Source organism: Manacus candei, unplaced genomic scaffold (assembly GCF_025592945.1).
Source record: "Manacus candei isolate 608988 ecotype Guabito, Panama unplaced genomic scaffold, ASM2559294v1 h1tg000035l, whole genome shotgun sequence".
Taxonomy (NCBI): Eukaryota; Metazoa; Chordata; class Aves; order Passeriformes; family Pipridae; genus Manacus; species Manacus candei.
Window position 1 is genome coordinate 4,763,179 of NW_026138083.1, and position 17,738 is coordinate 4,780,916.

The following is a 17,738-nucleotide window of genomic DNA, read 5'->3' on the forward strand; positions in this document are numbered from 1 at the left end:
AGCCAACTCAGTTTATCAATCCAGCAGAAAGCTGTTTTACCCCAGCTGCATTTTCTGCTGGCTCAGTGGCTGTAACTGCCTCCCGGGGCATCTGCTGAGCTCCAGAGGAAGCTGGATGATTGGGGAGGAGAAGGGGGATGAGAGGGATTTCCCCCCTGTGGTAAAAGTGAGCTCTGGCCATGGGTCCCCTCTCATGAGCCTTGCCCTACGTGCAGCACAGAGTCCATTCATCACATCTCCGAATCCTGGACCTGCTTTTGAGCTTGTGCTCCTTAGAACAAAGACCACTGTGTGAAATCATGCAAGGACTTCTGAGAGCTGTTACCCACAGGCCTATTTTCTGTCCTTTTGACTCAAGTAATCATTAGTTTACACCATGTGATGGAGAGCAGCATGTTGGGGTTAGTTTATTTAAATACTGAAAATTTGCTGGAGGAGGTTGAGAGAACTGAGAACCCTTTGTAGTGTGTCATTTCTCTCTTTGCTGAGATGCTGTTGAAAACTGTATGATACTGTCACACAAATCCACAGAGTTACCACTATTCCCAAAGCAAGGATTTAGCTGTTACTTGGAGAGGGAGTTGTTCCCATCAGCCAAGATTCCCCCAGATAAGTGCATCCTGCTCATGACTCGTATCCTGACACTGCCCACGTGTGCAGCTCCCAAACCATGCCTTAGGAGAGCAGCCTCAGGCATGGTGAGAGAGACACCAATTTGTGAGGCAGAGGGTGCAGCTTTGCAGCACTGCAATGCTGTGTGAGTTTGGTGGGGCTGGAATTCCTTTTCTCCCATTCCTGTGCACTTCCATCACCGTCTTTAAACTGTCAGTAATGTGTCTGAATGTACAGTGAGGCATTTTGGGGAGCTAACTTGATGGAAGACTCCTGAAAATTGAGAAAGAGCTACAAAACTAAAAAGCATCCAGACAAAGGTAATAAAACAGAATGCATAAAAATTAAATAAATTACAATTTTCAGCATTATTCACATATAAAAAATAAAGGGAAAATATGATTTTAAAAGGCAGTATCACATACCTATCCAAGAGTCCTGTGTCTGTGAACTTCTCTCTGAAACCCTTCAGGTAAATCTTTCCCTTCCAGAAGTCCCTGGAGTTGGTTGCTTAGTTGGAGCCACACTATAAATAACAAATGATAACACAATTACATTGGAAATGCCTGTGGAAGGGTTTATTTTCTGAACTGACTGTCTCTTTATTTTGCAGGCTATCACTACATCTGTTTGAGGAATGAGAGGAACCAGCCTTTGACACTGCCAGCCCTCTTTGTGTACATAGAGGTCAAAGACTATGTACCTGATACTTATGCAGGTAATTTGGTGACATTTTCCTACTGGGGAATATAAAGGTTAATTGAAACACAAAATACATGTGGTGTAGATGAGTTGCCAGATTGGGATAACAGCCCTGTGAATAAAGGCCTGCATCTGATGGATCATTCTGTCTCATCACTGGCAGGAGATGGCCTGATTTACAGGGACTTGCCTGAGGTTTGGGATTAGGGCCAACTCTTTTATTTTCAGCAGACTCTAAAGGAGGAAATACCCCGGGCATTTGCCATTGGAACACAAATGAAACTTTGCTTGCCCGACACGCTGGGGTGTAACTGTTCCCTAAGCAAAGAGCCATGCTTAAGGTAGAGAATTGTATTTTGGCATTGGCTGTAAACAAGGATAGGTTTAAATGCCATACTGTGAGAGACCATCTCCAGTGAAAAACAGTATTCTGTGTAGCTGTTTCAGTTTTTTTAAACGACGGAACTTTTACAGAACTTTTTGCCTCTCTGTGCCTCATGTGAGGCAGGATCCTAGTTGGCTGATGCTGTAAGCTTCAAAAATATATAAAAAAAACCCGCAGAAAATGCACACCCATGAGACCCAAGCACAAAATCCAAGAGGGTTTGTATTTGTACATGGTGGTGTCCTCCCCTCCACTGCTCTTTCTGGGTCCTAGGAGTATCTATCAGCAGCAGACCTGTGTGGAAAATACTGCCTCTTTCTTAAACCCTGAGGAGCACTGGAACCATAACAGGAGGGCTTTGAAACTCAAGTATTTGCCTTATTTCTAGATGTGATTGAGGCCTTATCCAATCCAATCAGATATGTAAACTTGATGGAGCAGAGAGCCAAGCAACTAGCTGCACTGACTCTGGAAGATGAGGAGGAGGTAAAGAAAGAGGTAAGGGAGGTTTCTGAGCCTCTGAAAGTTATGCTGCAGTATTTGAAAGCACCTATTTTGCTTAAAAAGATAAATATTGGAAATCCTTGGAGATTGTCTGTAAAGTTCTCCTGTAGAATGAGACTCAGGTAACAGCACAGCCAAGGAGCTTTGCACCGTGTGTGTGGTTTTGCTGAAGGCAGCATGCTGTGCACTGAGGAGAACTGTTGTTCAGAGGTAAAGAAAATGAAAAGCCGTGTTGTGTGTATGCTGTACAACTCTGTTATGTAGTAACTGAAATCTTTGTAAGTCATTGCATGTTGTTTTGCGGTGTGATGCTGGTTCCCCTTACAGAATACTCAACTCTGTGTCAGTGGCCTTTCCTGAAAATATTACAAATTGTACAGAGTTTCAGACTGATTCTGGAGAGCTTACTCTGTTGAGAAACATTAATGTAGCTTAGATTATTGTTTCTCTGTATATTCACTGCAAGCAAATGTGTCCTAAAGAGACAGAGGATGATTATACAGTTATTTAGGTGGGAAGGAGCCTCTGGAGTTCAACTGATCCAACCCTTCGTAGATGTTAGAGTGATGAAGAGGGAGGAGGAGACCTTAGTCAGTAAATGTTCAGGCCTGTTGTAGCTTAGCTGAAAGCTGTGGGAGCCACAATTCCAGTTGTTAGGTATCTATTTAGCTAATGTGGTTACCTACAGACTGACCTGTAAACCTGTTTTTGTGTATAATTGAAAGTGTTGTGCATACAAATGCACAGATGTTACTCTTAGCATAACTGAGAATCCTGACGGTTCAGCTTTGGATCTGAGGAACTCTGTACACATTCAGACGTTCTCTCTGTCCCAGACATTGTCACTGGGACATCTTCTAGTGTTTGAAAATATCAGTTTTGCCTTTCAAACATTGCTTGTGTCAGATGTTCACTGTGTGAATCAAAAGGCACTTGGTGCAGGTGTCTAGTGAAGATGGAGAAACGCTTTGTAATCCTAAGCTGCCCTCAGCTCTGGTGCCTGTCTTCTTCAATTCTCAGATGCACAGAACCTCACTGAACTAGATTTTGTAACCAAGAATACATTCCCAAAGCAGACCAGATGAGTGAAAGTCATTACAATTCATTGGCCAACAATTTACTCTTTGTGCAGTGTCACAAGTTCTGCTGAATGAGGACACTGTGAAATGCTCAATAGTATCTTAGACATTTATCTAGGACACTCTACACATGAGATTCTATATTAATAGCAAAGAGGGTTTTTTTAACATAATCTTTTCAATACCTTAGAGGTCATTTTTACTTCTGAAAACCTACAGATTTTCCTGGTGTGTACAGGCTTATTTGTAGGTTGGAAACATTCTGTCATAAAGTATCTTCTACAGCAAATAGGAAGAAGGAAAGGTGACTTGTAGTGCTGCTGTGTGTCAGGGAGCTTGGAAGCTCCTAAAGGAGCTGTTTTGGGGTAGCACAGAAATATGCTGTAAAAGAAAACTGTAGTGATTGTGGCGGTGCATTTGCTAAAAATGGGGAGTGGTTGAGTTGGCTGCAGTATCCAGGCACAGGTATGGAAGTGCTGCTTTAAGTGGCAACCTGAATTCACCACTGTTCTATTTATAAAGGCACGTCCTGGGTAAGATATGCAGCCAGTCTGTACTTGGAAATCATGAATTACCTTACAATTTTTTGTGATGGTAACATTTTCTTCATCTGGGCCCGACTGTTTTCTTCACTTACGCTCTCCCGTGACAATCACACCGATTAATAATTGCAAGTGCATTCACTGGCAACGCAGCTGAATAAACCCAGGTGTGCTTGCCAGAAAAGTGCCCATAAGTGCACCTGGATTCACTTTTCCAATGCCCAGTTTCAAATTTACACACCATAAATGATGGCGTGCAAAGCTGTGCTGTCTCCCAGCGCAGATTCCACCTCCCCACACCTCTTTGCTTCCCCTGAGCTGGGTTCTTGCAGCTGTCAGAGGAAAACTAAGGGGTTTTTTGGTTTGCTGTCTAGAACTTTAGACTCAAACTCTGAAGGAAGTTCCTCAGGCTCCTTGCAGAACAGTAGTCAAATAAGCTGCCTAATAGTGAGTTGTTTTGAACAAGTAAATCAGCCTTTCTTTGGGCTTCACGTTACACTGCCTATTGATAATCAGTGTAATTACAGAAACAAAGAATGCCAAAGAACTTACTGAACTTCCAGCAGCTTTTCTGTATTTCTTTGCAAATTTCCCAGCATTTAGTGTAACAGGAATTCTTCCTTTACCTTTCTGATCAGTTCTTGCTTTCCAGCCTGGCCTGGGAACAACTGTTCTCGGAGGATGTTAATACCTGCACTGTGGGTTTTGCGCCTTAAACTGTGTTTAACTGAATAATTTGTAAATATTTAGGAGCATGAAAGTGGTCTTGTCTTCCCCTGCCTACTGTCCTTTACAGACAGGAGGAATAATGCAAAGAAATTTCCTTGGGAAGAGTTAATCTCAGCCTAAAGTAGTTTGATGTAACTAGCTTGTACATTTTCACCCCACAGCCACGGGAGCAGAAGTGTGTAGGGGCCTGGGAAAAGCCAGACAGAGTAAAATGCATTTTGGCTGTGCCTGCTGGTGAAATGTCCCTGGGGCTGCCTGCTAATTCCCACCACAGAGTTGGAGTCAGGAGGCCTTCCTGGCTCATTAATGTGTCTGACCTGTTGTTTATGCCCATAAAACAGCGTTGAAATGGAAACCGTTGTTTTGCATGCCTGGGTATAAATCAGATGAGGCCATTCGGCTTTTTTGGTTAAATAAAATTATTTTGATAGGGGCAGCAAACAACAAAACATCTCTGAGAGAGCAGCTGCGCTTTGCACATCTGATACCACTGTTTAAATTGAAAATTCAGGCACAATTTTGCAAGTCATAACGATCACACCGAGGTACAGTGATGGAAATAAAGTTGATCCGACACTTCTTACACTGGGTTATGCTTTGTCAAAGAGGATGGAGGCAAACTGGTTTATGAACTGACCCCCCCTCAATCCCAATACATTGGGAATACAGCTCCTTCTGCCTGTAGAAATAAAAACAGACCGTATCCATGCACATGGGTACGTCTCTTCCTACTTAGTAAATACACTAAGTATATTTACTAAGTAAATATGTATATATTTATATATATTTACTAAGTATTTACTAAGTATTGCAAAGGACATGGCAACGTGTGAAATGGAAACCAGCTTCTGAGAATATTGAGAGTATAAATTAAAAGGTGTGGATTACGTCATGTTTTAAAAAGAGCCTGAAATATTCTCCACCAAGGAAAAATCGTGTTTACTTTGGCATTCTGAGTGATGAATTATGAGAAGAGAAAGTGCTTTTTAATGAGATTAGACTGCTTGATGTAGTGAAAATTACTCTTTATTCACTTCGTGGTCACGTCTCACATTTCTGCTTTGATTTCTGAAAACAGCTGTTTCATGTCCAAAACTGACAGGCTGCATTAATAGTTTCTCAACAAGCTGTGATGCAGCATTTTGGAGCACATACAAACCTAGTCTCCAAAAAAGAAAATACCCACTTTCCCCATGCAGTGACTTTTGGGGCACAGACCCGCCAGAAGTCAGGAATTCCAAATTTATTTGTATTAAATGTTGATGATCTAAGTTTTGTTTTTATTAAACTGATGAATTGCAGCCTGTGAGGAGTATTTTAAGGAGAATTAAGGGGGATAACCATATCTCTGTGTGTTTGTCACAGCTACAGCTTTTGCCAGTCATACTTCCTCTGTCATAAATGTCGGCTGGGCTGTGTATTTCCATATTTTATTGCAATTATTCCTGCTTGATATAAATGAAATTGTTGGCACTGGATTTCAATTGTATCAGTTGTCTCTCCTGTAATTTGGGTAGAAATCAGCTGTTGAGACAGAAATGATTTTGCAGCACACATTGTGTTGTCAGGGCCAGGCTGAAGGGAAACCAGCAGCAGGAGCAGTGAGATCAAAATGCATTTTGCCTCTGTCGATGCAGTGCAGGCTGATATTTTGCAAAGTGTGGAGTGGTCACGGGGAGGGGGAGAGGAAAAACAACAACTGTGGTATCCTGCCTCTGCATGCAACGTGATTACCATCAAAGAGTGGAATGGAAGCAGCTGAGGGAACAAATCCAGAACTGCCCCGAGGACACCATGGCAACTGGCCCCTCGCAGGGACAGCAGGAAGCAGGGCCTGGCCATTTCCAGATAGGAATTGCTTTGAATGACCTTCTGTTCGCTCAGTGCTGCGGGCTTGCTTAAAACCTTGTGCTCACAGGGGAAACTGTGAGATGATCAGTGTGTGGTACTGAAAGCCTGAGCCTTAAGGAGACTGGAGAGAAGGAAAAGATCGTGGAAAATGCTTAAATATTTGGATACCACAGATGTATTCATGCAGCAGGATGGAGGTACTGTTTACATATTATCCTTGGAGTGTAATTACAAGAATGTAGGATCTTGGGAATCAGAAGTATGTCTCTGTTCTGGAAGAGTGGTGATTAATGATAGTGCTGTGTCTATCTATGAAATTTAAAAGTAATTTTGTGCACACGTTTTGTTCACAGCAGGGATTTGAGCAGCATTTTCATGCCAGCACCCACATTATTTCTAGAGAGATTTTATGGCAGAGAACAGTGCTTTTCAATAAAATACGGGTTTCACATCTGGTGCAGCTAATGCATACTGTACTGAACAATGTCCCTGATGAGTTATATCCACTTAAAATACTTTTTCAGAATAAAACATGCTCTATTTCTTCTTGAAATCTACCCTACAGAAATGAGCCACCTGGGCTACTATGGCTCTTAAAGATATCTTTTTTTGTTGTTTTCTTTTAGGATGATTTTTAGATGTAACATTTACAGAATTTTACTTTTAAAAAAAGGAGCCTAAAGTAGACCTGCAAACAAATTAAGCCCGTTGGTTGGGGAGAATAATGAAAATCGTTGTATATTTTCAGATTGACCACGGAGATGCACCATCTGAAGCTAACAGTGAACCAAGGCCAACACCAGCAGAGAATGGAGTAAATTACACAGCCTCTCTTACACCGAAACCAGCAACTCAGGTTGTCCACAGCCAACCAGCACCAGGTTAAAAAATAACAATTTTACAAGTGCTTTGTGTTTAAAGAACAAAGGGGGGTTGTGTGTGTTTGGTTTGGTTGGATAAAATAGGTAGAAACTTTCCCACCACTTTTCTGTGCTGTTAGGGCTAGTCTTCTTCAGATATACAAATATCTTCTATTTAAGGGTTGCTTTTGTTGTGAAATTGAAGTTTATTACAGGCAACAAAGTGTGCTGGGGTTTTGTTGTTGTCATTGTTGTTGCAAGTGCAGGAATCTCTTGGAATTGTTTTTACAAATCTGCCCAATTTATGCACGTAATTACATCTTGCTCCACACACACACAAAACCAGCCTTAGGTACTTATCTGTGTTTTCTGTGGACATACCTCCTATAACAAATGCTTGTCAGATCACAGTGTAATTGTGTAATTTTATGACAGCAGTCTGCACAGGCTTGGTCTGACTGACTTCCAAGGAGCGGGATCCTCCTTGTGTACAGAGATTTTGCACTGACCTCGTAATGCAGGGCGGTCACACTGTCAGCCTAGTGCCACTTAAATGACTCCTGTGAGGGAGTTCAGTACCATTCCCCTTATAAATAAACCAACAAAGCTGAGGTGGGTTTTTGGAAGGTCACCTTTTCGTGTTCCTTCCCAGGGTTATGTTGTTGTCCAGCTCAAGGTGTGCTTTCTCAAAGGGTTAATAAATGCCCATGTCAGTGTGTGTCCTGTGTCACCTGCCATGTTTTGACACCCAGTCAAGCAGCACAATAATGGCTGTTGTTGTAAAAGAACTGGAACTGCTCATCTCTTTTACCTCCAGGTTCGGTGAAAGCGCCTGCCAAGACAGAAGATCTTATTCAGAGTGTCCTCACAGGTAATAAATGCACAGGTCACACTGCATGAATGATGTGCTTTTTTTGTCAGGAAAACAGGTTTTTTATGGAATAGCCCCCCTGGCTTAGGCATTTCTTTGAGTGATTAGGACTGCAGTAACTCCTAGAAAATGTACGTGCCATGTTTTCTTCCTCAGATTTGAAGTTATTAAATGTTTGAGTACATTCCATGAGATTGGGTGCCAGAGGGAATTTTTAAAAAATATCCCACTGTTGTAGTTTCACAAGCACCAAGTTACCATCTAATGCAGACAAAAGACCAGCATTATTCTGAGAACAGGAGCTAAATTCTTCCTGAATATAGTGAATAGGAGTGAAACCATTTTATCTTCATTAGCCTTGCAGTGTTCCCAGTGCTCCTGCAAAGCTGAAAATTACCATTTCATTGAGCAAACTGGCCTGCCAGTTACATGGGGCCTAGGGTTCAACTGGGAGCCGTGTCCTCCAGCTTGGAGTTAGTTTAGATTGCAAATCCCATAAATCAGTTGATTTTATAGTTGTTCTTCTACATTAGAACCCACTCCATGCCCAAATCCTGTGCAGACCTACATTTAGGTGTGGAAAACAGGTAAGATGTGATATTCTGTGTGTTGTTTGCCTCTTACTCAGTCTCCCTCAGTGCAGTAGAAGGAGCCTGGCCTGGAGTGTGGGAGCACCTGCTGGCCTCCCACAATCCATCTGCTGTCTGGAGAGGGATCTTCAGCCTGCCTTTTCCAGAGCTGTGACCCCAAATCATGGAAGTCATCATTCCTTCAAGCCTATTGTGGTTTTGAATTCTGCTTTGGGGTGAGCTCGGCATTCAGCCACCAGTCCTTGGCTGGACTGGCAGCCAGGGCGCTCTGACTCTCCTGAGGCAGAGTCTCCACCAGGAGAAGTGAAGTCTCTCCTGAGATTCCATGGGGATACTGGGATAGATGCCTCCAGTGCCCAGGTCAAAGCAGGAGAGCAGGGGGTTAAGGGGGTTTAGGCATCAGAATGTTAACAGGGCCCATCCAGAGGGAAGAGAGACCTGAAGTGTTGGGACAGTGGGTACAAAAAGGACCTGTGGTCATATCTATGTAAGATCATGTTGGACTGATGAAAATCTTTACCATCTGAAAGGGGTTGAGGAAAGAAAGCAGAAGGATTTTATTTTGCTACGCTTCTTGGTGTTCTAAATTTTCATCTCTCTTCTCACTCCTGTCAATTAAATTTGCCACAGTGTTTTCAGTCTAGTTACCTTATTTCCAGGTAAATCTACTCAGTTAGTTTATGCTATCATTTAATTTACCCACAGTGAACAGGCTTTGTTTCATTCCTGGCTTCACTGATTGAAATCGTGCGTTGTTAGAAAATTGAAGTGGCTTTTGTTATTGTCATTGTAGAAGTGGAAGCACAGACTATTGAGGAGCTGAAACAACAGAAAGCTTTTGTTAAGCTTCAGAAGAAGCACTACAAGGAAATGAAGGACCTTGTGAAGAGGCACCACAAGAAAACCACCGACCTCATCAAAGAGCACACTGCGAAGTATAATGAAATCCAAAATGACTACCTGAGGAGAAGAGCAGTTTTAGAAAAAACAGCAAAAAGAGACAGCAAGAAAAGGTATGTTAAGCAGCTTTCCTGATCTTGGTATTAGAGGCCTTTACTCAAGTCTTCTTTTCTAGTAGACAATAAATGGAGGTGACATTAGAGCACAGAAAAAATCAAAAGCAGCAAGATCCCTAGTTAATGGAGATGAGAGCATTGTCTCCAAGTGAGAGCCTTGGAAAAAACTCGTGATAGAGTAGAGGGCATCAGATGTAGAATTAGAGAAAAGAAACACCTGAAGGTTATTAAGATCTGACTACCATTTAAATCATGATTGATCCAGAATACTTGGGGAATCTCTTACTGACTGCTTGGCTTTGCTTCTGCATGCACACTCCTTCTGTGCTCTCTCTTTTCCCAAGCCTTGCATCACCCTGTCCCTTTGTGTGTTTTGGTACGATTTTTATATTTTTTGTTTAGGTAATAATAAAAAATGAGAGTTGTATTTATCATTTTCAGTTTGAAATGCAAAAGACTGCAATGACTTGCTGATCTTCACACAATTATTGCCTTGTTCCTATGACAAGGAACTGTATATTAATAAAGGTCAGTTCTTAACTCCTGGCAAACATACACGCACATAGATCCAATCAGGGTCTGATACTCTTGCAATGGAATTTTATTCCTCCTGTCGGTGCATCAGTCTTGTTTTAACATCATTTATTTTTTAAAGTAATTAGATAAGCACAGAAGTCCTTTAACTTTTACACGAAGCTGATATGGCTGCAGTCCTTAAATAAGAAGACATTTAAAAAAAAAAATTACTGGTACTTTTTGGTAGGAGATCATCAGAGAAAAAAGCTGCAAACATGGTCTGGCTGCCAAGCTTGTTGATAGTCCCTCTAAATGTAAGTGACTGGGATTCAGGCCCATAACTTGTCCCTAGGCAGGAGCTTATTCATTTAAGCTCTACTGATGACAGAATGTCATTGGGCTTAATAAGAGCTTGACACTCATAATATATCTACATTCAGCTGGCCTTAGCTGTTGCCAGTTTTTGGGCTTCCATGTTCTATACTTGAGTTTAATAAACTCCCTTAATGACTGGTTGTCAACTGCAGGCACAGGGATGTTTGATCTGCGGTGTTTTCTGCCATCAAAGTGTGTGACCGACAAAACAACGTCATGTTTCTCTTTTCTCTACCATATTCTGTTCACATTTAAGCAGGAAATCAAACCTAATAAGTAAAATGACTCGTTTATCTTTGAGCAAAAAAGGATTTGGGTTTTTTGTTGTTGTTGCTGTTGTGTTATGATCTGACCATAAATCATTCCTGATATCAGGCAGTAAAACCCTGCAGTTCCAGTCCGTGGAGCTGTCACAGGGGTTTCAGAGACCTGAAGTTTTATGGGCAGATACAGAGAAGTCTGAAGGTTAAAAAACTGGAGGTTACATTCTAAAAAGGCAGGAATACATTTGTAGGGGGTTTCAAACCTGCAAGTGCATTTTATCTCAAGCAGCAGCCTTCTAATGGAATCCTGCATCCCAAGGAAAAAGGCGATTTGTATCATTTTAAATTATTACTGAGGGTATTTGCCTGTTAACTGCAAAGTATAAATCAGTACTTCATCAGGAGTGCCTGTATCAGACAGCCATAAAAATGTGTTGTCTCTGCTCAGAAGCAATCTGTGCTTCATGCCCTTGTCTAAAATTGAGCCCAGATTCAGTAAACTCAATGTCTGCAGGAAGTCTGAAATATTTATTTATCCACATGCACAAGTGTTTTGTTGGTGTTGTTCTGAAGTCCCTTTAATGATTGTGTCTTGTAAAAAAAATAGTATTTGAGCCAGGGTTTAGAAATAGGCCTGAATTCCTTTTCCCAAATATGCAAGAGGAATGTCAGCTTTAAAATGTGTAATGGCATAATACACTGATTGTCATATTCATTAATGCTGTCTTCTGGCTCGGTAATATTTAAATTCCCCTCACCTATCACACTGACACCACTTAACCTCTTAGCAGAATATTCAAATACAATAAAAATACAAGAAATAAAACGAGGCTACCTTGGGATTTGTGTCCTCGGGCCGATGGAAGCAGATTCCCATTATTTCAGTTGGAGCCACTCAAATTGACAGCAGCTGCACACTCGAACCTGGGAGAGAGGAGAGAGGCAGCCAGTGTGGCAAGTTCTCTGCATTGTAATCCCTGCACATTTCTGAGTAGCAAACTCATTTTTCTCCTGGTGTCAGCCCCCTCTGTTCAAGGTTTTGTTGTTTTGTCCATCTCCTGCGCTGTTCTGACGTTTCCCAGGCAACTGATTTAACACCTGAGCACGGCAGCAAACACAGCAGCAGAGCAGGGACACAGCATAATCTTAGTTTTTAATATATTTTCCTTGGGTTTGGTTTAGTGCTGGTCTGAGAGTGATACTGGGTTTGCTGCTTGTTTTTCACTTGAGCAGTTTAGTGTCCTCACGTCTTCCTTCACAGTTACATCCACCCTTCCTTGTGTGTTAAGGAAGAGTAAAATATACCCAAACTATTCCTTAGTGTTGCTTTTCAGCTTCCTTGATGTGTTGTTCCTTTGCTCCCCTGTGTTGCCCGTCTGAGCTTTACCCTCCACCGGGGTGTTCACTTCCCTTCCGAAGGCAGCAAATCCATGGAGCCCTTTCCTCTGTGTGTGCTATGCATGGCATTTCCTGAAGGGGGGACAAAATACCAAAAAAAAGGGAAGTTCCTGCCATTTCAAGCATTTTATAAATGCAGATGTAAAGTCGGGCTTTTAAATTTATTGCTGTGAGTGCAGGCAAGGGTGACTCAGTTTCCAAAATACTTTGCATTCACCGTTTCTGCTGAAGGCTGTGCAGCTTTGAAGTTCAGGTTACGTGACTGGAAGCGGATAAACAAGTTCCATGAGCATCTGTTTATGGGAAATCTTGGCAGTATAGCTAATTTATACTAGATCTGGTTGACAGCACCACGGTGGGCCAGTAAAATGAGGTTTAAAAGCAAAAGCCATCCTGTTAATAAACTGCTCATACTGTATTTTCCCTAAAAGATTAAATTATTGGACTTACTGGGGCTAAAACCACTTATCTTGTGGTGCTGAGGAAATTATTAATGGGATATTTATAAACATTAGCCTTAAAAACAAAGTGTAAGTGAGGCGGAGTGTCCATACCTTGTGACTGAGACCTTTGTGGGGGTGTGTGTGCCTTTGCAGGTCTGAGACGGGCAGCCCAGACCACAGTTCAACTATTGAGCAGGAATTGGCTGCACTGGACTCTGAAATGACCCAGAAGCTGGTGGAGCTGAAGGAGAAGCAACAGCAGCAGCTGCTGAACCTCCGGCAGGAGCAGTATTACAGTGAGAAGTACCAGAAACGAGAGCACATCAAACTGGTACGTTTGTCATGGCTCTGCTTTCCCTCAGCCAGCTCGGGGCGGGCAGTGAAGGCAGCACACTGGAATCATGTGGAGCTTCCTTGTGTCACTTTGCCACTAACACTTCCAGCAGCTTGGAAGGCTTTGCACGGAAGGCAGAAAGGCAACAGGGCTGTTACTACCTCTAGTTACATAAGTCCCGGTTTGCTGCAGCTTTTGGATGATGATCCTGTTTTTTGTACAATACACAAGGAGGCAGGATTAGCTGGAAAATAAATTGAAACACCATGAAAATAAATAAATGAGAAGAGTTCCAAACGTTCCCCAGGACAGAGAGTCGTGCCAAGGAGTGTTCCTGTTGCAGATGAATGCTCTGAGGGGATGCAGGACATAATCTGTACATGGTGAAGAAATATTTTGTGTCCATTAGTCCAAGTCAGCTTGTGTTTTTACAGCTGGAGTTTGGCTGACAGCTACAGCAGGATCATAGGCCCTCTGAGCTGAAATAGAGGAGCTTGGGCAGATGGCAGCTGATGCTAATGGACATTCTTAGGCAGAAAGGAATACTTTTGACGGGTGTTATGAGAGTGCAAACTGTTTCTTAACTCCAGACAGTCCTCTCTCGCGGTTTTTTCGATTACCTGATGTTTTGCCTCGGTACTGTTGGGTGAAGTGATCTGTCTGCTCTGCCCTGATGTCCAAAAAGAGCAGATCAGAGGAGTGATGTGTGTGGATATATCTCAGCAAGGCCTTTGCACAAATTCAAGTAACAGTTGGGGGCTGCAGCTTAGAGATTTAAATTTTTATAAAAATGAACCATTTTGGACCCACATAGTTGGGCTTATATTGTAAGGTAACTCATTTCTCTTTCCAAAATGGGAAATGGCCTTTCTCAAAAGCAAAGTCACATTTTTGGCATTATCCAGGCACGCAGTGTCCGACTAAATTCATATTTTAGCACAGAACTCTCAGACAGTTTTCCCTCTGAACTGTGCAGGAGTTAATATTCCAATTAAAATCTGCCTTGCAGCTGCGAGATCCCCTCTGATGTCTTTCTTTTAGAGTTGAACCTATTGTCAGTACCTGTATCCTTTTATCTAAAGAATGAAAAGCTGGATCAGACCAGCTATAATTATTATGTATTCCTGGCCCATCACCCTGACAGGGTTTGTTTTACAGAATCAAACTTAAACTAGGGGGGGTGATTAAACCAAATTGGTCCCGTTTCCCACTTTATTCACTGTTCATTGAAGTCTGTGTGTCCTCTCCCATCAGCATCCCCACCACAGGGCTGGGACTTGGTTTGGGGTTTCAGCACAAATGAGGTGGGACCCAGCACTGGGCAGCAGATTCCCAACCAGCCACTCAGATCCTTTTGAATCCATGATTCTGCTGTCAAAATGCAGGTCATGCTCGTCTGTGCTTCTTGGCTATTCAGTGACACGGGAGTTCAGTTTGTAATTTGTGTGGTGCAGGTTCAGTTTGTGGCCATCTCTGAATTATCACGGGCGTTTCGATCCCTAGCAGAGGTAAAATCCGCAACACATGTTTTGGTTTTACATTTTAATGTGGGGAAACTGAACCACCTGGATGCACAGAGAAGCAGTAGTTTCTGTGGAAGTCGGGCACACACCAGCCTGGCTGAACTCCCACCAGTTAATAATGTGTTTACACTGATAAGAATGTTGACTGACTTTGGATCTCTGGGAATTAATCTGGGAATGGCGTAACACTTTCTGCTGCAGGCTTTTGAGGAAACTTGGATGCCTGTGTAATATTTAGCTGCAAATACACAATTTTGCTTCTTGGGATTTTTTTTTTTTAGCTTATTCAGAAGCTGACAGATGTAGCAGAGGAGTGTCAGAACAATCAACTAAAGAAACTAAAAGAAACATGTGAAAAGTAAGCACTGTTCCCCTCACCATTGGTTGCTGCTCCTTGGGGGTTTGTTTAGATATGTTTTGAACTTGCCTTTGTTTTTTATGCTTCAGAGAAAAGAAAGAATTGAAGAAAAAAATGGACAAGAAGAGGCAGGAGAAGATCACAGAAGCAAAGTCCAAGGATAAAAATCAAATGGAAGAGTAAGTATACCCCTGGATCCGTATCCTTGTAGGTTATGAGGAGGCCAGAGTTTTCCCAACTGGAAAATCAGAGAAAGGTCTCGACCCTAAACAGAAGGCAGCCTTTAGTCAGACCTCACCAGAGCAGTGGAGTCCTGACTTCCACGATACTGATCCCATTTCCTGGCACTAATCTAATCTCCTGCTCTGGGAGCAGGGGAGCCTGGGTCAGCAGCAGAGGTGCTGGTGTGTGGGGTGGGGGCATGACAGAGCAATCCCCCAAAATGCTGTTATTCCAGACACTACTCCTCTGAGGATAAATAGGCTTAGTGGCTTCAGTTCCTACAGAGTTTGATTTCACCTTCACTTAGATTTTTATTCCTGAGTTATCTTTTCTTCTTAACTCAAAGTTTCTCTCCAGAAGAAATAGCAACAACATACTTTAGATTTACTCTGTTTTTGTGATAAATTCCCCTCAGATTTTCAGCTAGTGATTCCTCCAGTGATGGTGTCACTTTGGGTGGGAGAGAGAGGAAAGCTGAGCTCTGAGGGTGCAGTTTTTCTGAACAAGGACGGGAGTATTAATTTCACTTATGCACCACCAGACAACACAAACCCTAGTTGTGCAGGTTGGTTCTATTCTTCCCAAGGGCACAGCATCTAGGTTTGTTTGCCCTCCTTCATTTGTTTTGGCAAGTAGCTCAAAAAGAAAATGGAGCCTTTTTATCTTGCACTGTTATTCTTGTGACCAGTCTTTACTTTAGTAGCACTTAAGGGCAGTTAAAAATACAAGAGGAACAAACAAAACAAAAAAGAAAATCGGAAATGTTTGGGGTTTACCACCTAACAAATGCACAACTGTGTGTGGTTTTCTACAGGTGAAAAGGGTTACCCAGGTTTTGGAGCCTCTCAGCAGACAATCTGTGTATTGGGTAACACTGAAAGAGGTGAAGTGCTTCAGATGATTTAAGAATCACTGCTATAGGATTTTAATAAACGTCCACTGAAAAAAATTAACAAAATGAGAATAATTGATTGTGAAAAAGAGGGAGAAATACTTAATATGGTTAGAGCTGGTCAGGGGGGCCTGGAATTCGTATTAGAAAAAGGTAGTTGGGCATTACGGAAATGTTACAGCAGTAAAAAATCAATGGCAGTAGGAAATGATTTGCTGAGAGCTTAATGGGACACCAGTGAGAAAGGCTCAGGAACAGACAAGTAGCAATTCTTTTTTGTTTTCCTTTCATTTTTTTTTCTCATTCTTCCCAAGGGCTTTCCTTTGCCAGGCTTTTTAAAGAGCCTTTGGGAAGGGTGAGGTGGGAATGACATGGGAAACTCAGCTTTCCTCTGTCTGTGACACAGCTGGTCCTCATGCTGGCAGCAGGGCAGGGGGCAGCAAGACCTTCTGGTGAATCCCATTCCAGTTAGTCTGACTCAGCTGTTGTTTATCTAAAGCTTTTTACTCGGGTTTGGGAGAGAATTTTGCACAGAGATGATATATTGTATTAATGGTTCTTACCTAATTTTCTTTAGTCCACCCCGGGCTTGTGTAGCTGCCTAAAACCACATGATTTTAGTGCCACCTGAACAGCAATTTGCTGATCTTGACTGAGGCAATTCCATTTTAGAATTCTGTCCTGAAACTGGTCAGCTGAAGTACCCACAGATTGTTATTTTATATGCTTTTATGTCTTGTCTTCAGCCTTTGACCAATGGCTTCGAAATAATTGTCTCACACAATGACTTAAAGTATTTCCTCCAAGTTTCTGTGGGGACCCCAGTCACGTGTGCCCTGCTCCCCATGGGATCTCCGTCCCTGGCTGTCACCAGCAGTCCCTGCTCTGACAGAGGCTGTTTCTCTGCTCCATGAAGTGCCACAGCGTGGCACTGTGTGTCTGCTGATGGCTGTGTGTGCTCCCAGACCGATTGGGAACACCAACAAACGTTATCCTGTGGGAAAAGCCCGTCGTGGAAGAGCAGGGGGTTGTTGTGCAGGGCACGGGGAAGTCTGAGCCCTTCCTACAGTGAGGATGTTACAGGGGCACCTGCAGCAAGCGCACCAAAGTTAATTAGTCAGATCCCCACATTCACAACATGACCCTAATTAGATCACAGAGAGGTGAGGGCATTAAAATCCGTTGGTGTGATGTTATTGACCACAATAATTTGTTGATTGCTCCCCCCCCAGAGAGAAGACGGAAATGATCCGATCCTACATCCAGGAGGTGGTGCAGTACATAAAGAGGGTATGGCAGGCCATGTGTTTATTTTTCATTTGTGGGGATAAAATGTCAGCTTTCATCTCCTGGGTGATATTAAACTGCAGATTTCGAGCTTCTGCAGCTACTGATGCTTCACAGGTGCAGCGTAGACTTTTCTTCCCATTCCAGTTAAAGGAGAATTGGAATTTCAGACAGTTCTTCGTTAATTATTAGTCAGTGTTTGAGGGATGGTGCTGAGAGAAGCAGATTTTAATACAATTTCATCTTTGAATATCCTTTGTGTACTCATGGAAAATGTAACAGTTTTTTTAATTGGTTGCTCTGTCTTTAAATGCAAAGATTGTATAAGGAACTCTGAAAGTCAATAAACATTTAATTGCAGAGTATATTTTAACCGTAATTGGATT

General features: G+C 42.3%; 1 protein-coding gene across 2 annotated transcripts in view; it reads left to right on the top strand.

Moving 5' to 3' along the window:
* The window catches only part of PLCB1 (phospholipase C beta 1), a 344,064-nt gene that overhangs the window by 271,295 nt on the left and 55,031 nt on the right, over positions 1-17,738 (top strand). For both annotated transcript variants that reach the window (XM_051792771.1, XM_051792772.1), the window contains exons 22-30: positions 1,226-1,330; positions 2,088-2,197; positions 7,153-7,285; positions 8,082-8,135; positions 9,519-9,738; positions 12,890-13,067; positions 14,875-14,951; positions 15,041-15,130; positions 17,298-17,355. In XM_051792771.1, coding sequence (XP_051648731.1) covers positions 1,226-1,330; positions 2,088-2,197; positions 7,153-7,285; positions 8,082-8,135; positions 9,519-9,738; positions 12,890-13,067; positions 14,875-14,951; positions 15,041-15,130; positions 17,298-17,355 — 1,025 coding nt within the window. The remainder of the gene's footprint in view (positions 1-1,225; positions 1,331-2,087; positions 2,198-7,152; positions 7,286-8,081; positions 8,136-9,518; positions 9,739-12,889; positions 13,068-14,874; positions 14,952-15,040; positions 15,131-17,297; positions 17,356-17,738) is intronic.